The sequence below is a fragment of the Ursus arctos genome, chromosome X (assembly GCF_023065955.2).
Source record: "Ursus arctos isolate Adak ecotype North America chromosome X, UrsArc2.0, whole genome shotgun sequence".
Taxonomy (NCBI): domain Eukaryota; kingdom Metazoa; phylum Chordata; class Mammalia; order Carnivora; family Ursidae; genus Ursus; species Ursus arctos.
The window spans coordinates 32,313,921-32,332,190 of record NC_079873.1 but is presented as its reverse complement, the minus strand read 5'-3'; the positions used below and the strand labels follow the sequence as shown (position 1 = coordinate 32,332,190).

General features: G+C 39.9%; 1 protein-coding gene across 1 annotated transcript in view; it reads right to left on the bottom strand.

Moving 5' to 3' along the window:
- Positions 1-3,033: 3,033 nt before the first annotated feature.
- The window catches only part of OTC (ornithine transcarbamylase), a 60,478-nt gene continuing 45,241 nt past the window's right edge, over positions 3,034-18,270 (bottom strand). Inside the window, exons 7-10 of the mRNA XM_026513297.4 lie at positions 13,702-13,755; positions 13,472-13,621; positions 10,598-10,735; positions 3,034-4,041 (exon numbers count right to left, since the gene is read on the bottom strand). Coding sequence (XP_026369082.1) covers positions 3,982-4,041; positions 10,598-10,735; positions 13,472-13,621; positions 13,702-13,755 — 402 coding nt within the window. The 3' untranslated portion in view covers positions 3,034-3,981. The remainder of the gene's footprint in view (positions 4,042-10,597; positions 10,736-13,471; positions 13,622-13,701; positions 13,756-18,270) is intronic.

Sequence of the window (18,270 nt, the reverse complement as noted above, 5' to 3'; positions counted from 1 at the left end):
CATATGGTTTCTCTCATCTATGGAACATAAGAACTAGGAAGATCGGTAGGAGAAGAAAGGGATAAAGAAAGGGGGGGTAATCAGAGGGGGAGTGAAGCATGGGAGACTATGGACTCTGAGAAACAAACTGAGGGCTTCAGAGGGGAGGGGGTGGGGGAATGGGATAGGCTGGTGATGGGTAGTAAGGAGGGCACGTATTGCATATAACACTGGGTGTTATATGCAAATAATGAATCATGGAACTTTACATCAAAAACCAGGGATGTACTGTATGGTGACTAACATAATATAATAAAAAAATTATTGTAATTTTAAAAAAAGTGTCTGGCTCTTGGTTTTGGCTCAGGATGTGATCTCATGGTTGTCAGATCAAGCCCTGCATCAGGCTCTGTGCTCAGCGTGGAGTCTGCTTGGGGTTCTTTCTCCCTCTCCCTTTGCCCCTCCTGCTTATGCTCTCTCTCTCTCTCAAATAAATAAATAAATCTTAAAAAAATGAATTCTTGCCTGCATATTTTTCCCATTCAGCACCTTGAATATATCCTGCCACTTTTTTCTGGCCTGCAAAGTTTTTGTGGACAGATCTGCTGCGAACCTGATCAGTCTTCCCTTGTAGGTTAAGGGCTTTTTTTTCCCTTGCTGCTTTCAGGATTCTTTCTTTGTCTGTGTATTTTGTGAATTTGACTATGATATGCCTTGGCAATGGCCAACTTTTGTTGAATTTAATGTGTTATCTGTGCTTCTTGGATTTTGACATCTGTGTCCTTCCCCAGATTAGGGAAGTTTTCATCTATAATTTGTTCAAATAAACCTTTTGCCCCTTTTTCTCTCTCTTCATCTTCTGGGACTCCTATGATACAAATTCTTACATTTTAGTAAGTCACTGAGTTCCCTAAGTCTACCTTTGTGATCCATTACCTTTCATTCCCTCTTCTTTTCAGTTTCATTATTGATGAAGATTCTTTTACCATTAATTGATATTAAATTTTCTGGACAAGGGATGAATTTCTTCAAAAGATTAAAGAGTTGCAGAGTTGATTTCAAAGTCCTGCTTCAATGATCTGTGTCATGCATTTGCCACACAAAGATAAACAGACACTTTCACTTGCGTTGTGAAGTCTTTATGAAACTGTGGCAGAACCTGAGGCAAGACACTGAAGTGTCCCTACGTGTCTTATTTCAATCAAGTACAAGTTGGTACTGAAATAAAATTCTTAATGTAAATAGTTGATGGTAAGACCACCCCTACCAGATACTGGCCCCTTGTGTGACTTAAAATAAAACACCTCTTCAGGCTTATGAAATGCTGAAAAGTGTCCCCCCCTGGGTGGACAGCTTACAAAAAAGTCACTCCTTCCTCCTGGCTATAAGGCCTGTAAGGAAGCACAAGACTCCGTAACTGATGTGCAAACCAGGTTTCAGCATTACTCACACCTTTTCATCTGAGACCTTTGCACAAAGCACAACTTTCACATCAGTATATGGTGTTCCCAGTTCTAGAAGTCTGATCATTGTGACTGAACTGGTTTTCCATTCCTTGATATGACCTTTTATATCTGTAAAAAGGCATCAATCCTACAAAACTGCTGAGTGGTGCCATGTCTGAAGATGTACCTCAACCATCTCCATAATCTAGAGTTGGTGAGAGCTTCTAAAACAGAAAGGCACCCCCCCCCCAAAATATATTCTAGATATACCTTCTCTGTATGTATTCTTTGTTCATTTTTATCACATGAGATTTGCCTTGAAACTTTGGCGTTGGGCCAAGGGGTCCCTGCCATTTTAACTGAGGTTCTAGGGTCACTTGCTTGTGTAGGAGGTCTAATGTGGCGTTGCCATGCTAATCTGTGCAGATATGCCTGAGAATTCTACTATAGTCAAATCATTAATGCAATATCCATTAGAAATATCTGACAATGAATTACTTTCCTAAAGTTCCTAGAAACTTATAATTGGAGAAAAAAACCCTGTTGATTCTTCTCGAACACTGAAATCATTGCAGCGTAATTACTTGATGTTTTACTTCCAATATTGCGGTGAAGAAAGCCTAGAAGAAAGCGGATAGGATCTATTATGTATACCTGAGACCCAAGGGTCATTGCTGGAGTTTTTGTTAATCTTTGTTGATGCATTAGATACATAGGAAAGGTGATGAGGGAAGAAAGCATGAAAAGAAAAGGGGATTAAAAATAGCTCTGGAAAAATTAAAGCTAAATCTTCCTTCCCCTTTTTCTTTATTCCTAATATTATAAATAATGTCTTCTTAAGATGAAGAGTTAAGAAAGCAAATCAATTCCTCTAGTTTGGGGTTGAGAAAGATATTAACTTGTATGTATACAAAAAAAGAAAACTTTGGGGCTTTTTTGAGGTAAAGTGACTACATTATGACAAGAAAATGATTAGATGTTCTTTCTGATTGAGTGAAGAAGATTATATCTTCCATTTGGTTCAGAGAGTAACCTGTAAAGAGATATGTTTTTAATTGTGTTCTGTTTTTTGTAGTTTTTAAGTGCCGTGCCATGTGCAACCATTTAGAAAGTGGAAGGATACTCAGGATTATGTCCTTTGTACGTAGGTAGTTTGAGGGAGAGCCTCCGCAGTCTACATGGCACCTTCTGGTTAAGTCATTCTGTACTCTCTACTGAAAGAAGATAGTCTGTTAAACTCTACTCTTTCTTTCTTAAGTGGTCTCAAGAAATTACCATAGACAAGAAAGTCAACTTTGATATTTACTAGAAAAATTGATTTTTCTCTTGTAACATTATCAGCCCCTTTTCCCCCTAAAAATATGTTTTATTGCACGTTCGTTGCAAATCTAGTTTGTAATTCATCTCTTACTCATTGAAGTCATAGTTATCTGCTAAAGAATATCTGTCAACCAGCCTGGAAACATTCTTCTAATAGTAGAGGTGGAATGTAAGGATGGTTACTTTTTTGTCCTCTGCAAAATACATTATTTTCTTAAAGTTCCACTTATGTTATTTAATATTTTAACTAAAATGTTTAATTTGTATCATAATAATTCAACAATACAAATTTTGGTCACCCACAAAAGCATGTAGCTTTAATTACATTATAATAATCCAGTGATGCAAATTTTTATTATCCTGAACAAAAATTATAGAGAAAAGAATGGACTAAAATGGGGCAAGCAGTGGATTTATAGACACATCCAGCGTGTGGTGTGAGTAGATGCATGATAAGCACAAACATGAAAAAATTAAATCAGTCCTGCTAGAGAATTTGAACCTACGAAAATACCACTCTGCCATGGAGCTTATGTTCCCAGCTAGGTTTCCATGGTTTTACCACTTGTTCACAAAGGCTTCTTCAGGCTTTTGACATCAAGTGTTCATTACGGAGAAGAGATGTGTGCTCTTGAAAAATCCTTTCCCACATATGACTGGAAAAAAACTCAAGTTTGGGCATGGTTATAGCTGTTTTCTGAGAATTTCATAATTTGCCTCCATAAGTGAATGTCTGTCCGCCTCATTTGCCTGAAAACTGTACTACATCAGCAAGATGGATCATTTGGCTTCCTTGTTGGTCCTGGGGGATATGAACACAGCTCACAGATCTACCAGCAGCTGACTGCCTGGTATATGTTTACTTATAAATTAGCATGGGTGATAATTTATTAAGGTAATAAACATAGATTACATTTAATGGCTTAGACATTATGTGTTATGAACGCAGTATTTTATGTTTAGTTGAAGCAAATGTATATGACTATTAATATGATACCCAAGTGTAACTCAGAAATTGTGCATTAGAGAGTTTAAACCAAGTCAAGCCATATATTGTAGTACATGTAGCACTTAAATTAAGGCCTTCAGGAAGGTTTCACAATGGCAAAGCAGTATCATATCATTCACCTATACTACGTATCAGGATTTATTTCTTAGATTCTCTTCTCCTTCCTCCATAAATTGACTCATTCAGTTACTGAAGAACGTTGTTTCTCTCTTGACAAACATCACTGCATCAAAACTTTGGTTTCTGAAGCTGAGGTGAATAATCTGTCAGCAGGGACACCATGACAGCCTGGGATGGCACAACAAAGAAAGAGAAAGAAAGAAATGGGTAAACATTAGCAAGAGTTTGCTTAGGGACCTAAGGAAGAGGAACTGGATTGCCGCTTTGAAGGCCTGTGGTTAAAATGTGTTTTCCCAAGGAAATGATAAGGGGACAGTTTGAATTAATATTTATTTTTATTTGGATAGAGGAAGGTCAGGAAGGATCAGCCTGACCCAAATAAATGCAGAAACACCGTGCTTACTTAGGCCTCATTCCAGGACTAGCAGGTGAGAGAGTTGAAATGAGATACCATGGTGGTAGCCATGATTGGATTTCCCAGTCATAAGTGAAACCTAGGTATTGGCTGGTTTTAGAGAAATATAATCCCTCTCATCCTGATGTTTATGCTGTGGTTTGGTCACTTGTAACCTAGAGAAGTTTAAAATCAATCAGATGTAGATTAAGAAAAGTAGGGGCGCCTGGGTGGCACAGCGGTTAAGCGTCTGCCTTCGGCTCAGGGAGTGATCCCGGCGTTATGGGATCGAGCCCCACATCAGGCTCCTCCGCTATGAGCCTGCTTCTTCCTCTCCCACTCCCCCTGCTTGTGTTCCCTCTCTCGCTGACTGTCTCTATCTCTGTCGAATAAATAAAAATAAAAAAATTTTAAAAATCTTAAAAAAAAGAAGTAAATCATTTGGGCTAACAAATAATGTCTATCTGAATCTGGGTCCTCATGATGGAATATTTATAACCAAGAGTATAGCTTCCCATTAGGCTGTCACCCACAAATGGTAATTTGCACTTTTACTCTCCCCAACTTCCACAATGACAGTAGTAATAATATCAGAAACAACCATGACAAATGCTTACTGAATGTTTACTATGTACCAGACTAACTGCCTTATCATGTGTTGGTCACTTAAGAAATATTTGCCAGGCACTGTGCTAGGTGCTGCTAGGTAAGTTAGAAATGTCTATGTATTATCTCATTTCATGCAATAAGCATCTAAGGTAACTTATGTTATTATCATTTATAGATAGGAAAATCCTGGAAACAACAGATAGTACACAACTGGGTTGGGACTTAGGTTTCTCTGACTTCCCCCTAGGAGGTAGTTTTACTGCCTTATAGGTACTTACTGTTTCCTTTTGACCATAGTGTACATGTGTCCCTACCCTTCATCAGAAATGCAGGTCTTATATTTCATAGGATTCATTGAATGTATTTATTGAACCGTTACCATGTGTTGGGCCCTGTACTGAGTGCTTTATATGCATCATACCACTTAATATCCTTCCCTACTTGTGTGAAGTGTAAGACAGAGAAAATCCAGAGGAGGAAGGTATAGGTATTTTCCTGAATGGTAGTGGTAGGCGATGGATCTGCATCTGCCTATCCCTAAGACCTTATCCACTATGCTCAGATGACTCTTACCTCATTTAATCCTCATAAACTCATGAAGTTGTTCCTATTTTTATCTCCACTATCATATGAGTACACTGGACTTATGCTTGCTCAAGATCACACAGAGAGCCAGAACTTTAACTTGATTTCCAAAGTCTGTGTTCTAGAACCAATACCCTAGATCGCCCTTAGGCCCCAAAAATGTTTTGAGCCCATATTTAGGGTGTCAGGCACCATTCCAGGTATAATGAAAAACATTATAGACAAGGTCGATGCTCTTATAAAGGAGTTTTCATTATAGTAGGGGGACAGGCAACAAGCAAGAAAATATTAAGGAGTAATAAATGCTATTAGAAAACAAAATAAAAAGTGGAGGGGCACCTGGGTGGCTCAGTTGATTGGGCATCTGCTTTTGGCTCAGGTCATGATCCTGGGGTTCTGGGATCGAGCCCTACGTTGGGTACCCTGCTCAGCAGGGAGTCTGCTTCTCCCTCTCTGACCTTCCCCCCTGCTCATGCTCTCTCTCTGTCAAATGAATAAATAAAAAACCTTTAAATAAAATAAAATAAAATAAATAAAATAAAATAAAATAATGGGATAAAGGAGGCTGGAGATCCTCTTAAGAGTGGGTGGTGAGGGAAGGCCTTGTTAAAGGAATGGCATTTGAGATCTGAATGACAAGAAGAAACTAGGAAGGCCAAACTCTGGGATAAGAACATCTTCCAGGTAGAATATTTTAAGCTTGTTTATGGGTTTCTAGGATCACATCTCAGGTTTTGTTTTATTGTTAATTGTCATTGCATGTGTCAAATTTATTTTCAAATGTTAAATCTTAGAAAGTCAATTTGGAGTAGATTTGCCAGATTTGGTTAAATAAACAAACAATTACATACAGACAGTTAAATTGGCATTTCAGAAAGCAACATTTTTTTAAAGATTTTATTTATTTATTTATTTGACAGAGAGAGACATAGCCAGTGAGAGAGGGAACACAAGCAGGGGGAGTGGGAGAGGAAAAAGCAGGCTCCCAGTGGAGCAGGGAGCCCAATGCGGGGCTTGATCCCAGGACCCTGGGATCACGCCCTGGGCCAAAGGCAGACACTCAACGACTGAGCCAACCAGGTGCCCCAGAAAGCAACATTTTTTAAAACTATAAGTATGTTCCAAATATTGCATGGGACATAGCTATACTAAAAAATTATTTGTTGTTTATCTAAAATTCCAATTTAACTGGGTGTCCTGGATTTGGTCTGGCACCCCTAAGTTGGAGAGAAATAAAGGACTAAAATACTGTGAATTAGATTTGCAGCGGTCTCGTATATCTAAGGATCATCCTGATAGCAGTGCTTTGAAGTATCAGCTCTTTTGCAGAGAAAGAAAGGTACCTGACATTTTATGAGTCCTACAGCCTTACTAATCATTGAAAAATACAAAAGCAACCTTTGTGGGGAGGAGAGGGTATATTTAAAAAACAAAAGAAAACAAAACAAAGGGATCCAAAAGCCTGTGCACTATGGAGAGAATGATGTGAATACTAGAATGTTCTGAACAGCACAGCTAGAATTCACCCAACATGGAGGCCTTGCAAAGCTCCTCTAAGTACTGAAAGTGTATGCATTTGCTTTTCAAATATTATATGCTTTTAGAACGAGCCTCACCCTATTTAGTTATATACTTGCCATCAGTCATTATGGATGTTAGAACTTGAGGCTAGATGGTATTTTTCCTTTTTTCTTTTATCCTGATTTTAAATGAAATTATGTGTGGAAATCATTCTCTAGACAGTAGTCCTGTCCAGTAGAACATTCTGCAATTATCAAAATGTTCTATGCGCTGTCAAATACAAATAATGTAGGCACCAGCCAAGTGTGGCTATTGAGCACTTAAAATGTGCTCAGTATGTCTGAGGAATTCACTCATACATTGTATTATATTTTAATTAGTTTAAATTTAAATAGAAATAGCCACATGTGCCTAGTAGCTATTGCATTGGATAGGGAAGTTCTAGAGGAAAACAAGTGTTGTGCCTTGAGAACATCCCAGAGAAATCTATCTCAGTAGTGTTGAGCCTAAATGCCATTCTAAGTAAACTATTTAAGAATCATTTCTCTGCATGTAAAATAAGAATTTAGACTACACAATTTCTAGGGTCTCATCTCTCTTGAAGATGAATTGTACATGCTGAGTGGGGACTGCATACTATTTGTTGTTTTTTTTTTAATCTCCAATGCCTGGCAGAAGGACTGGCACCCAGTAGATGCATAGTATATGATTGCCGACATGAACTTCATTCAATGGGACCTCCAATCGTCTAGCTCAGTGACTTGAAGAGTGTAGCATGTGTGTCACCACCTTTCTTCCAGAATCCATGTCAGGTATCACTAGTCAGTTATGCCACCTTCTGAGACCACAGGCAGGCTTAGAACCTTCTGAACATGGAACTTCAAGTAGCTTGTTGGTGAGATTGAGGACCTATGGTTAAAAATTATTTGCCATCTATATAGATTGATCTATTTATCTTATTTGTGAGGAAACCAGGACCCAGAGAGGTAATACTTATCCAAGATGGCACAGCTGACTAGCATTAAAGACTATATAAAGTATATAAAGTATGTAGCATATAAAGAACGCAGTTAGGGTGCAAGTCTCCTCACTCCCAGGCAAGTATCCTTTCTATATTAGATACTCTACCTTCATTTTAACATGGCTATGCCTCTTGTTTGCTTTAAAATATATTTTCCCCTAATAATAGTGGACACTTCAGGAAGGTGGGGTATGGAGAGATGGTGGTAGGGCTTAGACAGATGGAAAATAGGTGGGCATAAAATTTCCCTTTTGTATGTATGTGTGTGTGTATCTATCTATCTATGTATATGCATATGTATATATATATATATATATATATATATATATATTTATCCTTGTAAGCATATCAACAATGTGAATACATGATGTATTTAATTTTTTAAAGTAAATTCAATTTAAAGATGTTGTTTAATAAGCTCTTCAAGAATTCAGAAGTGCAGAGCATCTCCCTAAATGATATTTTAGCAACATTTCTTTAAATTTTCCCCCACTGAATTTCTACAAAGGTCATATTTTAACAGATTTAGGTTGATTTATCTTTGTAACTTCAATCATCTTCTGAGAAAGAATAGAGCTTGAGGAAAATTTTTTGCCATGTCTCTTCCTGAGGTACGTGGTTGGAGAGCTCACATTTTCTCTTTTGCCGTCTAGATGTTTGCTACTCAAAATGTGGTCTGCAGGACAGCAACATCTGCATTCCCTAGGTGCTTGTTAGAAATGCTGGATCTCGGGCTCCATCTCGGGCCTACTGAATCTGTAGCTGCACTTTAACAAGATCCTTAGGTGATTCAAATAGACATTAAAGCTTTAGAAGCGCTGGTCTGGATAACGTGGGAGTTGCCATTTTGGTCAAAGCTAGTGACAGAGGTGGCAAGCGGGAAGGCACAGTAAAAAAAAAAAAAATCTTCCCTCTTATTAGATATGACAAATTAGGCCTGACATATAACTTTCCATTGGAAAGGGAATCATGATTGGCTTTCAAGCAGCCATAGTGGAGCTTGAACCCCTGCTGGTCACTGTATTAGGTCAACAATGAAGATGATGTCAGTGATAATAATTATAATAACATTTACAGTGTATTAGATACCATATTAAATGCTCTACGTGTATTATTTTAATGCTCACAATAACCCTATCTATTCCCATTTAGATAAAATGTATTCCTATTAGATAAAAAAAAAAATTACCAGAGTCTTTTCCCTCTTGTTTTTTGTACTCCAGAAGTTGAAAGCTATAAACTACATTTCCCAGAAGCTAAGGGGCAGACTTGCCACTCAACTATATCTACTCAAGTCTTAAGAGCTATAAGTGAACAGTATGCAGTGGAAGCCATCCTCTGGGAGATTAGATCTTCTGGTCTATATGCAGGTGGGGGTATCTGGTTCAGCTGGGGCAGCGATAATAGAGTATCTGGCATTTAGTTTCAGGGGCCTTAGGTACCAGGCTTTGGGTAGCTGTGTCAGTGGTGTTTGGCTACTAAAAAACCACAGTGTTGCTGGGCGATTTTCCTGCCTATGTTGTTTCTGAATATGTGGTATCCAAGAATGATTTGCTGCACCTTTTTTCCCTGGAGATTCTGGGTACTGCTTAATGTCTTTTAATAAATTCCTATATTATCGTTTTATCTTACCCAGAGTGGACCCTGTTTGCCAGTAAGACCCCAGCTGGTACAATAATTGAGATCAGTTAAATCACTAAAAACTAAAAAACAGTGGTACTAAATTATGGCACTTGAATATTAGTTTTCCAGAGAAGAAGATGATGTTTGAAATATTGTAACACACAGATGTGAGGTTAATATTTCCTAGAATAGCAATGATGAAGATAAAACTTATGTTAAGGGGACCGGTATTTTTTAAGATTAGTTTTGTTGCAGTTCCAGAAATGTTCAGTATCTTAAACAGATATATCTATAGGGCCAAAGTCAAGTAGAGAACCAAAACAATGATCTAGGTAAGTCATGAAATGAAGAAAGAGAAGAGAGGGGAAATAAGATTTCTTTGAATACTCATTTTGTGCCAGGCACTGAATTAGGGGCCTCTATAAACATTAACAAGGGGATTGTAAAATGAGAATTATACAATATAACGGTTGGCAGGCAATGGTGGTTGGTGTTCAGGCTAATCAAGAGCAGTTAGAATTTTTATTAAAATAGATATATTTGGGGGCACCTGGGTGGCTCACTCAGTTGAGTACCCAACTCTTGATTTCAGCTCAGGTCATGATCTCAGGGTCATGAGATTGAGCCCCATGTGGGACTCTGTGCTAGGCATGGGGCAAGCTTGTGATTTTCTCTCTCCCCCTCCCTCTGCCCCTCCCCCCGCTCGCTCTCGCTCTGTCTTAAAAATAATAATAAAATAAAATAGATATATTTGGAAGGAGATCAATTTTACACCATTAAAAGTACAATATAAATCCTAAGAAGCAATAATAATCTATTACAGACTTTCTGGGGAAAAAATAGATGCCATATGAGCATGTCATGTAGGTGGATAATCTGGGTTGCTTATTATTTACCAAAAGCCATGAATGACCAAGTTAGAGCCACACAGAGAACCCCTTCTTAGCTTCCATTCCCCATTTCTTGCTTACCATGATTGTCCACTTCCTGTTTTCAGCCTCTGGGAATACTAGTGATCGTGGAGAATAAAACACTTCATCATCCACTTCTTCGGGCTTTCTGGGCAAGCAGTGTAAAAATGTCCAGTCAGAGGCAGCAACTTTAGCAGTCTAAAGAAGAGATGGGATGAGACTGTGTTTTGACTAGTATATGTGGCTATCACATTTCTCTTCTTCAATATTTATTTATTTATTTTATTTTTTTATACATTTTTATTGTATTATGTTAGACACCATACAGTACATCCCTAGTTTTTGATGTAAAGTTCCATGATTCATTAGTTGCATGTAACACTCAGTGCACCATGCAATACGTGCCCTCCTTACTACCCATCACCAGCCTATCCCATTCCCCCACCCCCTCCCCTCTGAAGCCCTCAATTTGTTTCGCAGAGTCCACAGTCTCTCATGCTTCATTCCCCCTTCTGATTACCCCCCTTCTTTATCCCTTTCTTCTCCTATGGTGCGGAGTCAGAGACCAAATGCAAAGGGAGAGACAACGAGGCAGAGCAGCGGTTTAAATTCAAAGCGCCAAAGGGAAACTTTCAACTTATGGAATTTTATGGTCATTTTTTTGGATTTGGGAGATCATTACTCCAAATTAAACCACTAACTCAGTTTTCTGGTTCTCGTCTAGAGGGATTGTGGACATTTCAATAAAGAGCTCTATCGGTACAATATGAGGCTGACAGCAAAAGTCACCCATTATGCCCCAATATATTTTAAAAGTTGCTTTTATGGGATTATGTTATATTTTGAGCTTATCTCCAAGTTACGGTTTTTAGTGGTTGAAGCATACTTCATCACTAATTAAAACACTTTTGAAAGAGAGCATGCTGAGATAGGAGTGCATTAAACAGGATTATGGGCACTATGCACCAGAGGTTTCCTTCTTAATGCAAAAGTCCTAACACTTTAATTTTCTCCAGCCATTAAGTTCTGAAAGGTACATTTTTCCATCCATTTCCATTGTTCACTTACAGATTCAGAACTGCATTCCCTCATAATTTCTTACCTCAAAATTACTGCCTTTGTACTAAAATTTTGTTTTACTTCCCATACTCGTTCAAGGTTCAGAACCTTCTGAATTTTTAAAATAATGGCAAAGTAACATGGGAAAGGAATAACATTTGAGTCAGTCATACATCAGTAAGATGAATGTTCTTCAAGCCTATAGTCCAAGCACCACAAAAAGGCCTCAGGTTTGTCAAGGCAAGTACAAGGTAAACCACAAGGAATTTAGAATTTCTCCACAAACGTATTTGCCACATATATGACGAGGGATTAGCCATAATGTATAAATAATTCCTATAACCAATAATAGCCAAAAAATAGAAAATGGGCTAAGGATATGATAGCATTTTATAGAAAATCACATGGAAATGGCCAGTAAACATGAAAAGATATTTAGCTTCATTAGTACTCAAGGAAATGCAAAATTTAAAAAACATGAGATACGGATTTTAAAAATTAAAAGTGTAAATAACAACTAAGAATGGAAAGAGTGTGGAGAGAGTATGAATTATCAATTCTTTTTGGATGGCTATTTAGCAGCATTTATCTATCTTTAAAAGTATATACCACTTTACCCAGAAATTCTTTTTCCAGGGATCTATTTTCCAATAATACTTGCACAAAGAAATATGTATAAGGATATTCACTGTGGCATTGTTTGTAATTGGGATCATTGGAAATAGCCTAATTTATCAACATAAATCATAGTCCACCCAGACTTTGGAATTTTATGCAACCATTTAAAAGACTGAAAAATATCTAAATAAATGGACAAGAAAATCTAAGTTTTGTTAAGTGGGAAAAGTAAATCAGAACAGTATGTCTAATATGCCATTTATGAGAAGTCAATAATTGTGTGTGTATGTGAAGGCATCTATAAATACACAGAAAAGGTCTGCAAAGAGACACGTCAAATTGTTGAACAGTGGCTCCCTCTGGGAATAGTCACTGTTGAAGGGATGAAGGAAAGACACTTTCATTTTTTTATTTTCTAAACTTCATTCTATTGACATGGATAAATAAGGAACTTGTATTTATATATTGCTTTATCAATGAAATATCTATTGTGTTTGCTCAATCCCTTTCTCCACCCAAACAGACTAGCTTCTCTGCTGACAAAATCCCAAGGTACACTTGCCTGGTAGAGTATTCCTGCAGAACAGCAGTTCTCAAAGTGTCGCCCTGGAGCATGAGCTTTGCATCATCTGGGAACTTGGTACAAATGCCACTTCTCGGGTCCCACCTCTGACCTACTAATTCAGAACCCCAGGGGAGTGGGGTCCTGCCAGCTGTGTATTAACAGCTCCAGGCAATCCTGAGGCATGTTCAACACTGAGAAGCATTGCTTCAGATCTTAATGAAAGGCGTCAGAGTAGATAGGATTCTCCTGGGAATGCCCTGGAAACAGTAAGCAAAGCTAAACTGGACTCGAGAGTCCTTAACGACCAGAGGCAAGGACTAGCCTGAAGAACACAATTATGCAGCTTTTCTTAGAGGAGAAATCAGAAGAAACCACATGCAACAGAAGTAACAGTGTCTCTAGACACATACGGAGCTAGGCATTCCGATGCCTGCATGCCTCCATTGCTGTGAGAGGGAGAAGCTTGCTTCTCTCTTCTGCCCGGCTTGCAAATTCCTGCATCCAGTACCAAAGTGTCTTTCCAAAGGACATAGCTAAGCTTCAGGAAGAGAGAAATCCCCGGAGGATGCAGTCAGCAAGTCCTTTATAGGGAAGGAAAGGACAGTCTGCTGTCCCTAAAGTGAACGAGTGATTAGATGGTTCAGCCCTTTATGAATGGAATTAATGAACCTTCAGAGAGCATCAATTTGTACCTTCATTGTAACCTGGTAACCTTGGAAAGCCTGGAGCCGCTTTTTCTTCTCCTCTTCTTGTCCCATGCTTATCCACGTGTCTGTAATTAATACATTGCCTCCACGAGCCGCTTCCAAGGGATCATTTGTCAGCGACAGCTTGGTGCCGTTCTAGCATACACAAGCATGCCAGTTAAACAACTTCATGGGACAGAGAAAGGCCATTCTAAGTTTACATATAAGGAGCATACCTCCTTGGCATACTGCTCTGCCAACTTGGTCACACTGGGATCTGGCTCATAACCCTGCAGGGGGAAGAATTCAACTGTTAATTAGGCAATTGTTTTGTATGAGGCTGTCATATATGCATTATTTCCCTCTCAGCAGTATTCTCCCTGTCCTTCCCTTTGCTCCTTCAAGTTGTAGCTCAGCCGCCTTCAGTGGAATACGATGTTTACATCGAGAATTCCAAACCTTCATGGTGCTTTGGGGAATTTAACAAGGTAACCAGCTGCCCCATCTTTCTCTTATTATCCTTGAGCTCCTTAATTATCAAGATAAACAGGGCGTGGTGCTTTCCAGCTCTTGGTAGCGCCTCTTCTCGTTCCTCTAGTAGCATAGAGGATTATATACATAATTCTACAAGCTGATGCCATTTTGTCTTCATCTTTCCACAAGCTGTGTGGGTTTTTTTTTTTTAATGCTTTTTTGTCTGGAATGCTTATCTCCACTTATTTCATGTGGATAACGCTTTCAGGTCTCAGCTCAAATGTCTCCTCCTCAAAAGAACCTTCCCTAAGCACCCCAGCTAAATACTCACAGGCCATGTGCAAGACTTCTGAGTGCAGGGCACGTGCTTTGAAGTGGCATTTTACACCACATGTATGCCGGTTTGGCTCAAATATATTTGTTTGGGATGGTTTGGCAAGAGCAGGGTCGGGGCTTGGGTGAAGCAAGAGAGGTGCCTGGGCCACAGAGTTTAAGCAGGACTGTCAGTCTTTGCGAGTACAAATGGCTCACCCGAGGAGCCTCGCTTGCTGGGCCTAGTCTCAACTCTAGGTGAGGGGACGTTATGGGGGCACTAAAGCGCCCCCCCCGAGCTATTCCAGATCCCCCAGGTAGCCCCACTGCCTCCATCCTCACCCTCCAATCTGTTCCGTACACAGCAGCAAGGATTGTTTTCTCTGAAGCCTGCAATGTTTACCACTTGTTCCTTAAGTCGAAGCTGATTAAGAGTATCAAGGCTCCCCTCCCCACATTCCCTGTTTCTGTCTCTTTTAATTCTTCTCAACATCTTGCTTCAGGAAAGCCAATCTTATTGTTATCCCAGTACATGTCTTGCCCTTTTCTGCCATCTCAGCCTTTCACCTTTGAACACCTCCCCCTGTCCCCTCCTGGGTGTCTTTGTTGGAACATGTCAGCTCTTCTTTTGTCAAACCTCTAGCCCAGCCTCACCTCTGGACCTTCCATATGGAGATATTGTCAGTCCAAACACCGCAATTATTCTCACCTTTCTCCATCCTTCTCATTTTCCTGAATTCTTAGCATTTATTATAAGTTGGTTTTTATAAATTCTCAGTGGAGCATTATGGTGCACACTGTGATATGCCACTCAGATCCCCCCTTCATGAATAAAGGACTTATTTCCCCAGCTGCTGGGCCTGCTGCCAGAGGATGGCTTTCAGCCGCCAGCCCTCTTTGGGCACTGCCTCAGCTGCAGAGAGCTGACTCATCCAAGGTCACATACCCTTCTGGGGCGACCTACATTCAATGACTGACAGGAGGGAATGGAAACTTGACTCCCTCCTCCCAACTTGGAACAGCTCTAAATGGCCATCTCAGATCTAGAAGTCTGTAAGGTCAGACGAGGCTGTTGTTGGGCCTGCATTGCGGCTCGGCTTCTTCCTCTGCCCGCTCCTGCTTCCTTCCCTTCCCTTCCACAGGTGTTGCTCTCAAGCGCATGCCCTAATAAACATCCTGCACACCAAACTCTGTCTCAGAGTCTACTCCCAGGAATCTCAACCTGCAAAAGGCATGTTCAGGTTCGTTCATTTGAAACCGCATCTATTTGCACGTGTCTACCGTAGTTGCTTCTCATTAAAAAATTCTTGAAAGAAACTACACATGATGCTGCTGATGATGGCTGCAGACATTTTAGCAGCTTTACCACCCTCAAATAGCCATAAGTTCTGGAGCTTTTTTATTGGGATTCAGAGAGGGTAATTGATAAAGCTTTGCTTATTTAGTAACTAATGTTGTGACCATTCATACTGGTAAACATAAATGAAGAGACTTGGCCATTACCCTGTTTGCCTCCTGCCCTGAAAATTTAGCCTTCCCTCTAGAGAGCAGGTTTTATACTCCCTACATATAATCATTCTTACAGAAGGAATCAATAAGTACTTAGAGAACCAACAGAGAGGTTTGGAAATTAGAAAATCACCCAACCTTGCATGCACTGGGCCATGACTGAGAATACAAAGAGGAATTCTTTACTCACAGCTCAGCTTCCAATACTAAATCACTCATTGGCTTTTACATAAATCTTAAAACCAGAGGAAGAAGGTGATTAACAAACCCAGTTCAGTCTAAATATTCACTTAGAACAATGTTAAAATCATTACCATCAATAGTTTATGGAGCAATTTTACAATCAAGGACAAAATTATGTTTTCTTGAACATGTAAGTTATTCTCAGTTGAAGAATGGGGAAATAGATTAATTATGGCCTTGGAAACTTCAGGGCTTCTTAAATTTACAATAAATCTCCTGGCTTTATCTTGAAAGGAAATAGGCCTACTTATAAATTAACTGAACAACTTCTGCACTATCACACTTTCCCAAAGACTTTTTTTTTCCCAAAGACTTTTTAAAACTCTTACTCCCACCAAGATTTAACAAAGTTTTAGCGCTCTCTGTCATTTAAATAAGTTTCTGCATAAGAACAATACTGAAATTACTTTGTAAGATTCAAATTTCTCCCTTCGGTGTTAATAAAACATCTCTGACACACCATAAAATTTTTAAATCCTATATTTTTCGAACAGAATAAAGCCTGTCCAGAAACACCTTCTATCAGGGAACAGTTATTGTTAATATATGTTTTCACCATGAAAACTAAATGCAATCATAGTTTGCATTAATAAAAAGCCTTTCTTCAAACTAGATTTGTAGTGCCAGTGTGCTAACCCTTCCCGAAAGTGAAGAAGAACTGCCTTAAGCCCATGTCGGATCTGACCCTTCATTTCCATTTATGCTGAATGAAAGAGAATTATCTGCTGTTAAGAGTTCTCGCTCTGAGTCCCCATAGTTTACTATAATAGGGTGACTTCTAATTCATGCTATCATCCGTGCCCACCGTTTCTTCTATGGCAAGTGTATTAGGTAGAATAATATCCTCCAAAAATTCATTCTCAGCCAGAACCTCAGAATGTAACCGTATTTACCAGGGTCTTCACACACGTAATGAGTTAAGATTAGGTCATACTGGATTAGGGTGGGCCTACATTTAACATGACTGATGTCCTCCTGTGAAGAGGGGCATTTGTACAGAGAAACCCAGGCATAAAGGCAAGAACATGGAAGCAGAGACTGGAGGGACACAGCTGCAAGCCCAGGAATCCTGGGGCTGCAGGGAGAGATGAAGATCCTTTCCTAGAGGCTTCAGAGAGAGCGTGGCCCTGCCACCATCTTGATTTTGGACTTCTAGTCTCCAGAACTGTAAACAATAAATTTCTGTTGTTTGAAGCCACCCAGTTTGTGGTACTTTGTCATGGAAGCCCTTGCAAACTAAGGCAGCAGGGCGCATTGACTCAAACTGGTTCTGCAAAAGCACTAGGGAAAAGCGTTTTGCTTTCTTTTTCTTTGGCAGGATGCAGCGGACAATGCCGGTGCTCTACCCAGATGCCATCCTAGGATTTCTTTTTGCAGCTTTCGCTCCCTCTCTCCATTTCCATGGGCTTTTAACAGCACTTGCAGCTCTTCCTCAGAAGACAGCCCTCTGGCTACCCAGCTGCTTTTCCTGCCAAAAGTGCCAGGGGATTTACTACCCTTTCTCCCCTTGCTGCCCTTGACCAACGACTGGTTCAAAGGATAAAAGCCCACCTTCCGGGGTGCCTGGGTGGATCAGCTGACTAAGCATCTGACTCTTGATTTTGGCTCAGGTCATGATCTCGGGGTCCTGGGATTGAGCCCCGAGACGGGCTTGGGCTTGGCGCTCAGTGCAGAGCCCGCTCGGGATTTTCTCTCTGCCCCTCCCCTCACTCTTGCTCTCTCTCTCTCTCTTTAAAATAAATAAACAAAAGCTTTAAAAAAAAAAAAAGAAAAGAAAAGAAAGCCCATCTTCCTTGCCTCAGATTGAGACAACTCTGGGGCATAAGTTACACTCCTGAGCTCACCTGTGGGGTCAGACTGAAGCTTCCTTCTGTAGGATGGTGACTGACATGGCACTAGAGTGACCAAATCATGCCAGTTTGCCTGGGACTCTCCCAGTTTTAGCACCGATTGTCCGATGTCCCTGGAAATTCCTCAGTCTTAGGCAAACCGGGATGATTGGTCACTATAAATGGCCCTCTTGCTTAGATTCTTTCCTTTCTCTGTCCTTTTCCTATTCTCCTACAGGTCTTCCTCCGGAGTACTTCTTTAATAAATCACCTGTACACAAATCCTCATCACATCCCTTGTGGGGAACCCAGCCCAAAACACTGGTGCAGGGAGGGGTGAAGAGCGCACGAAAGCCTTGGGGATTTGGGGAATTCTTATTAGAGAAATTCAGCCATTAATCCACATTGTGTAATTCATGTTCCTGGTGATCGGCAAAT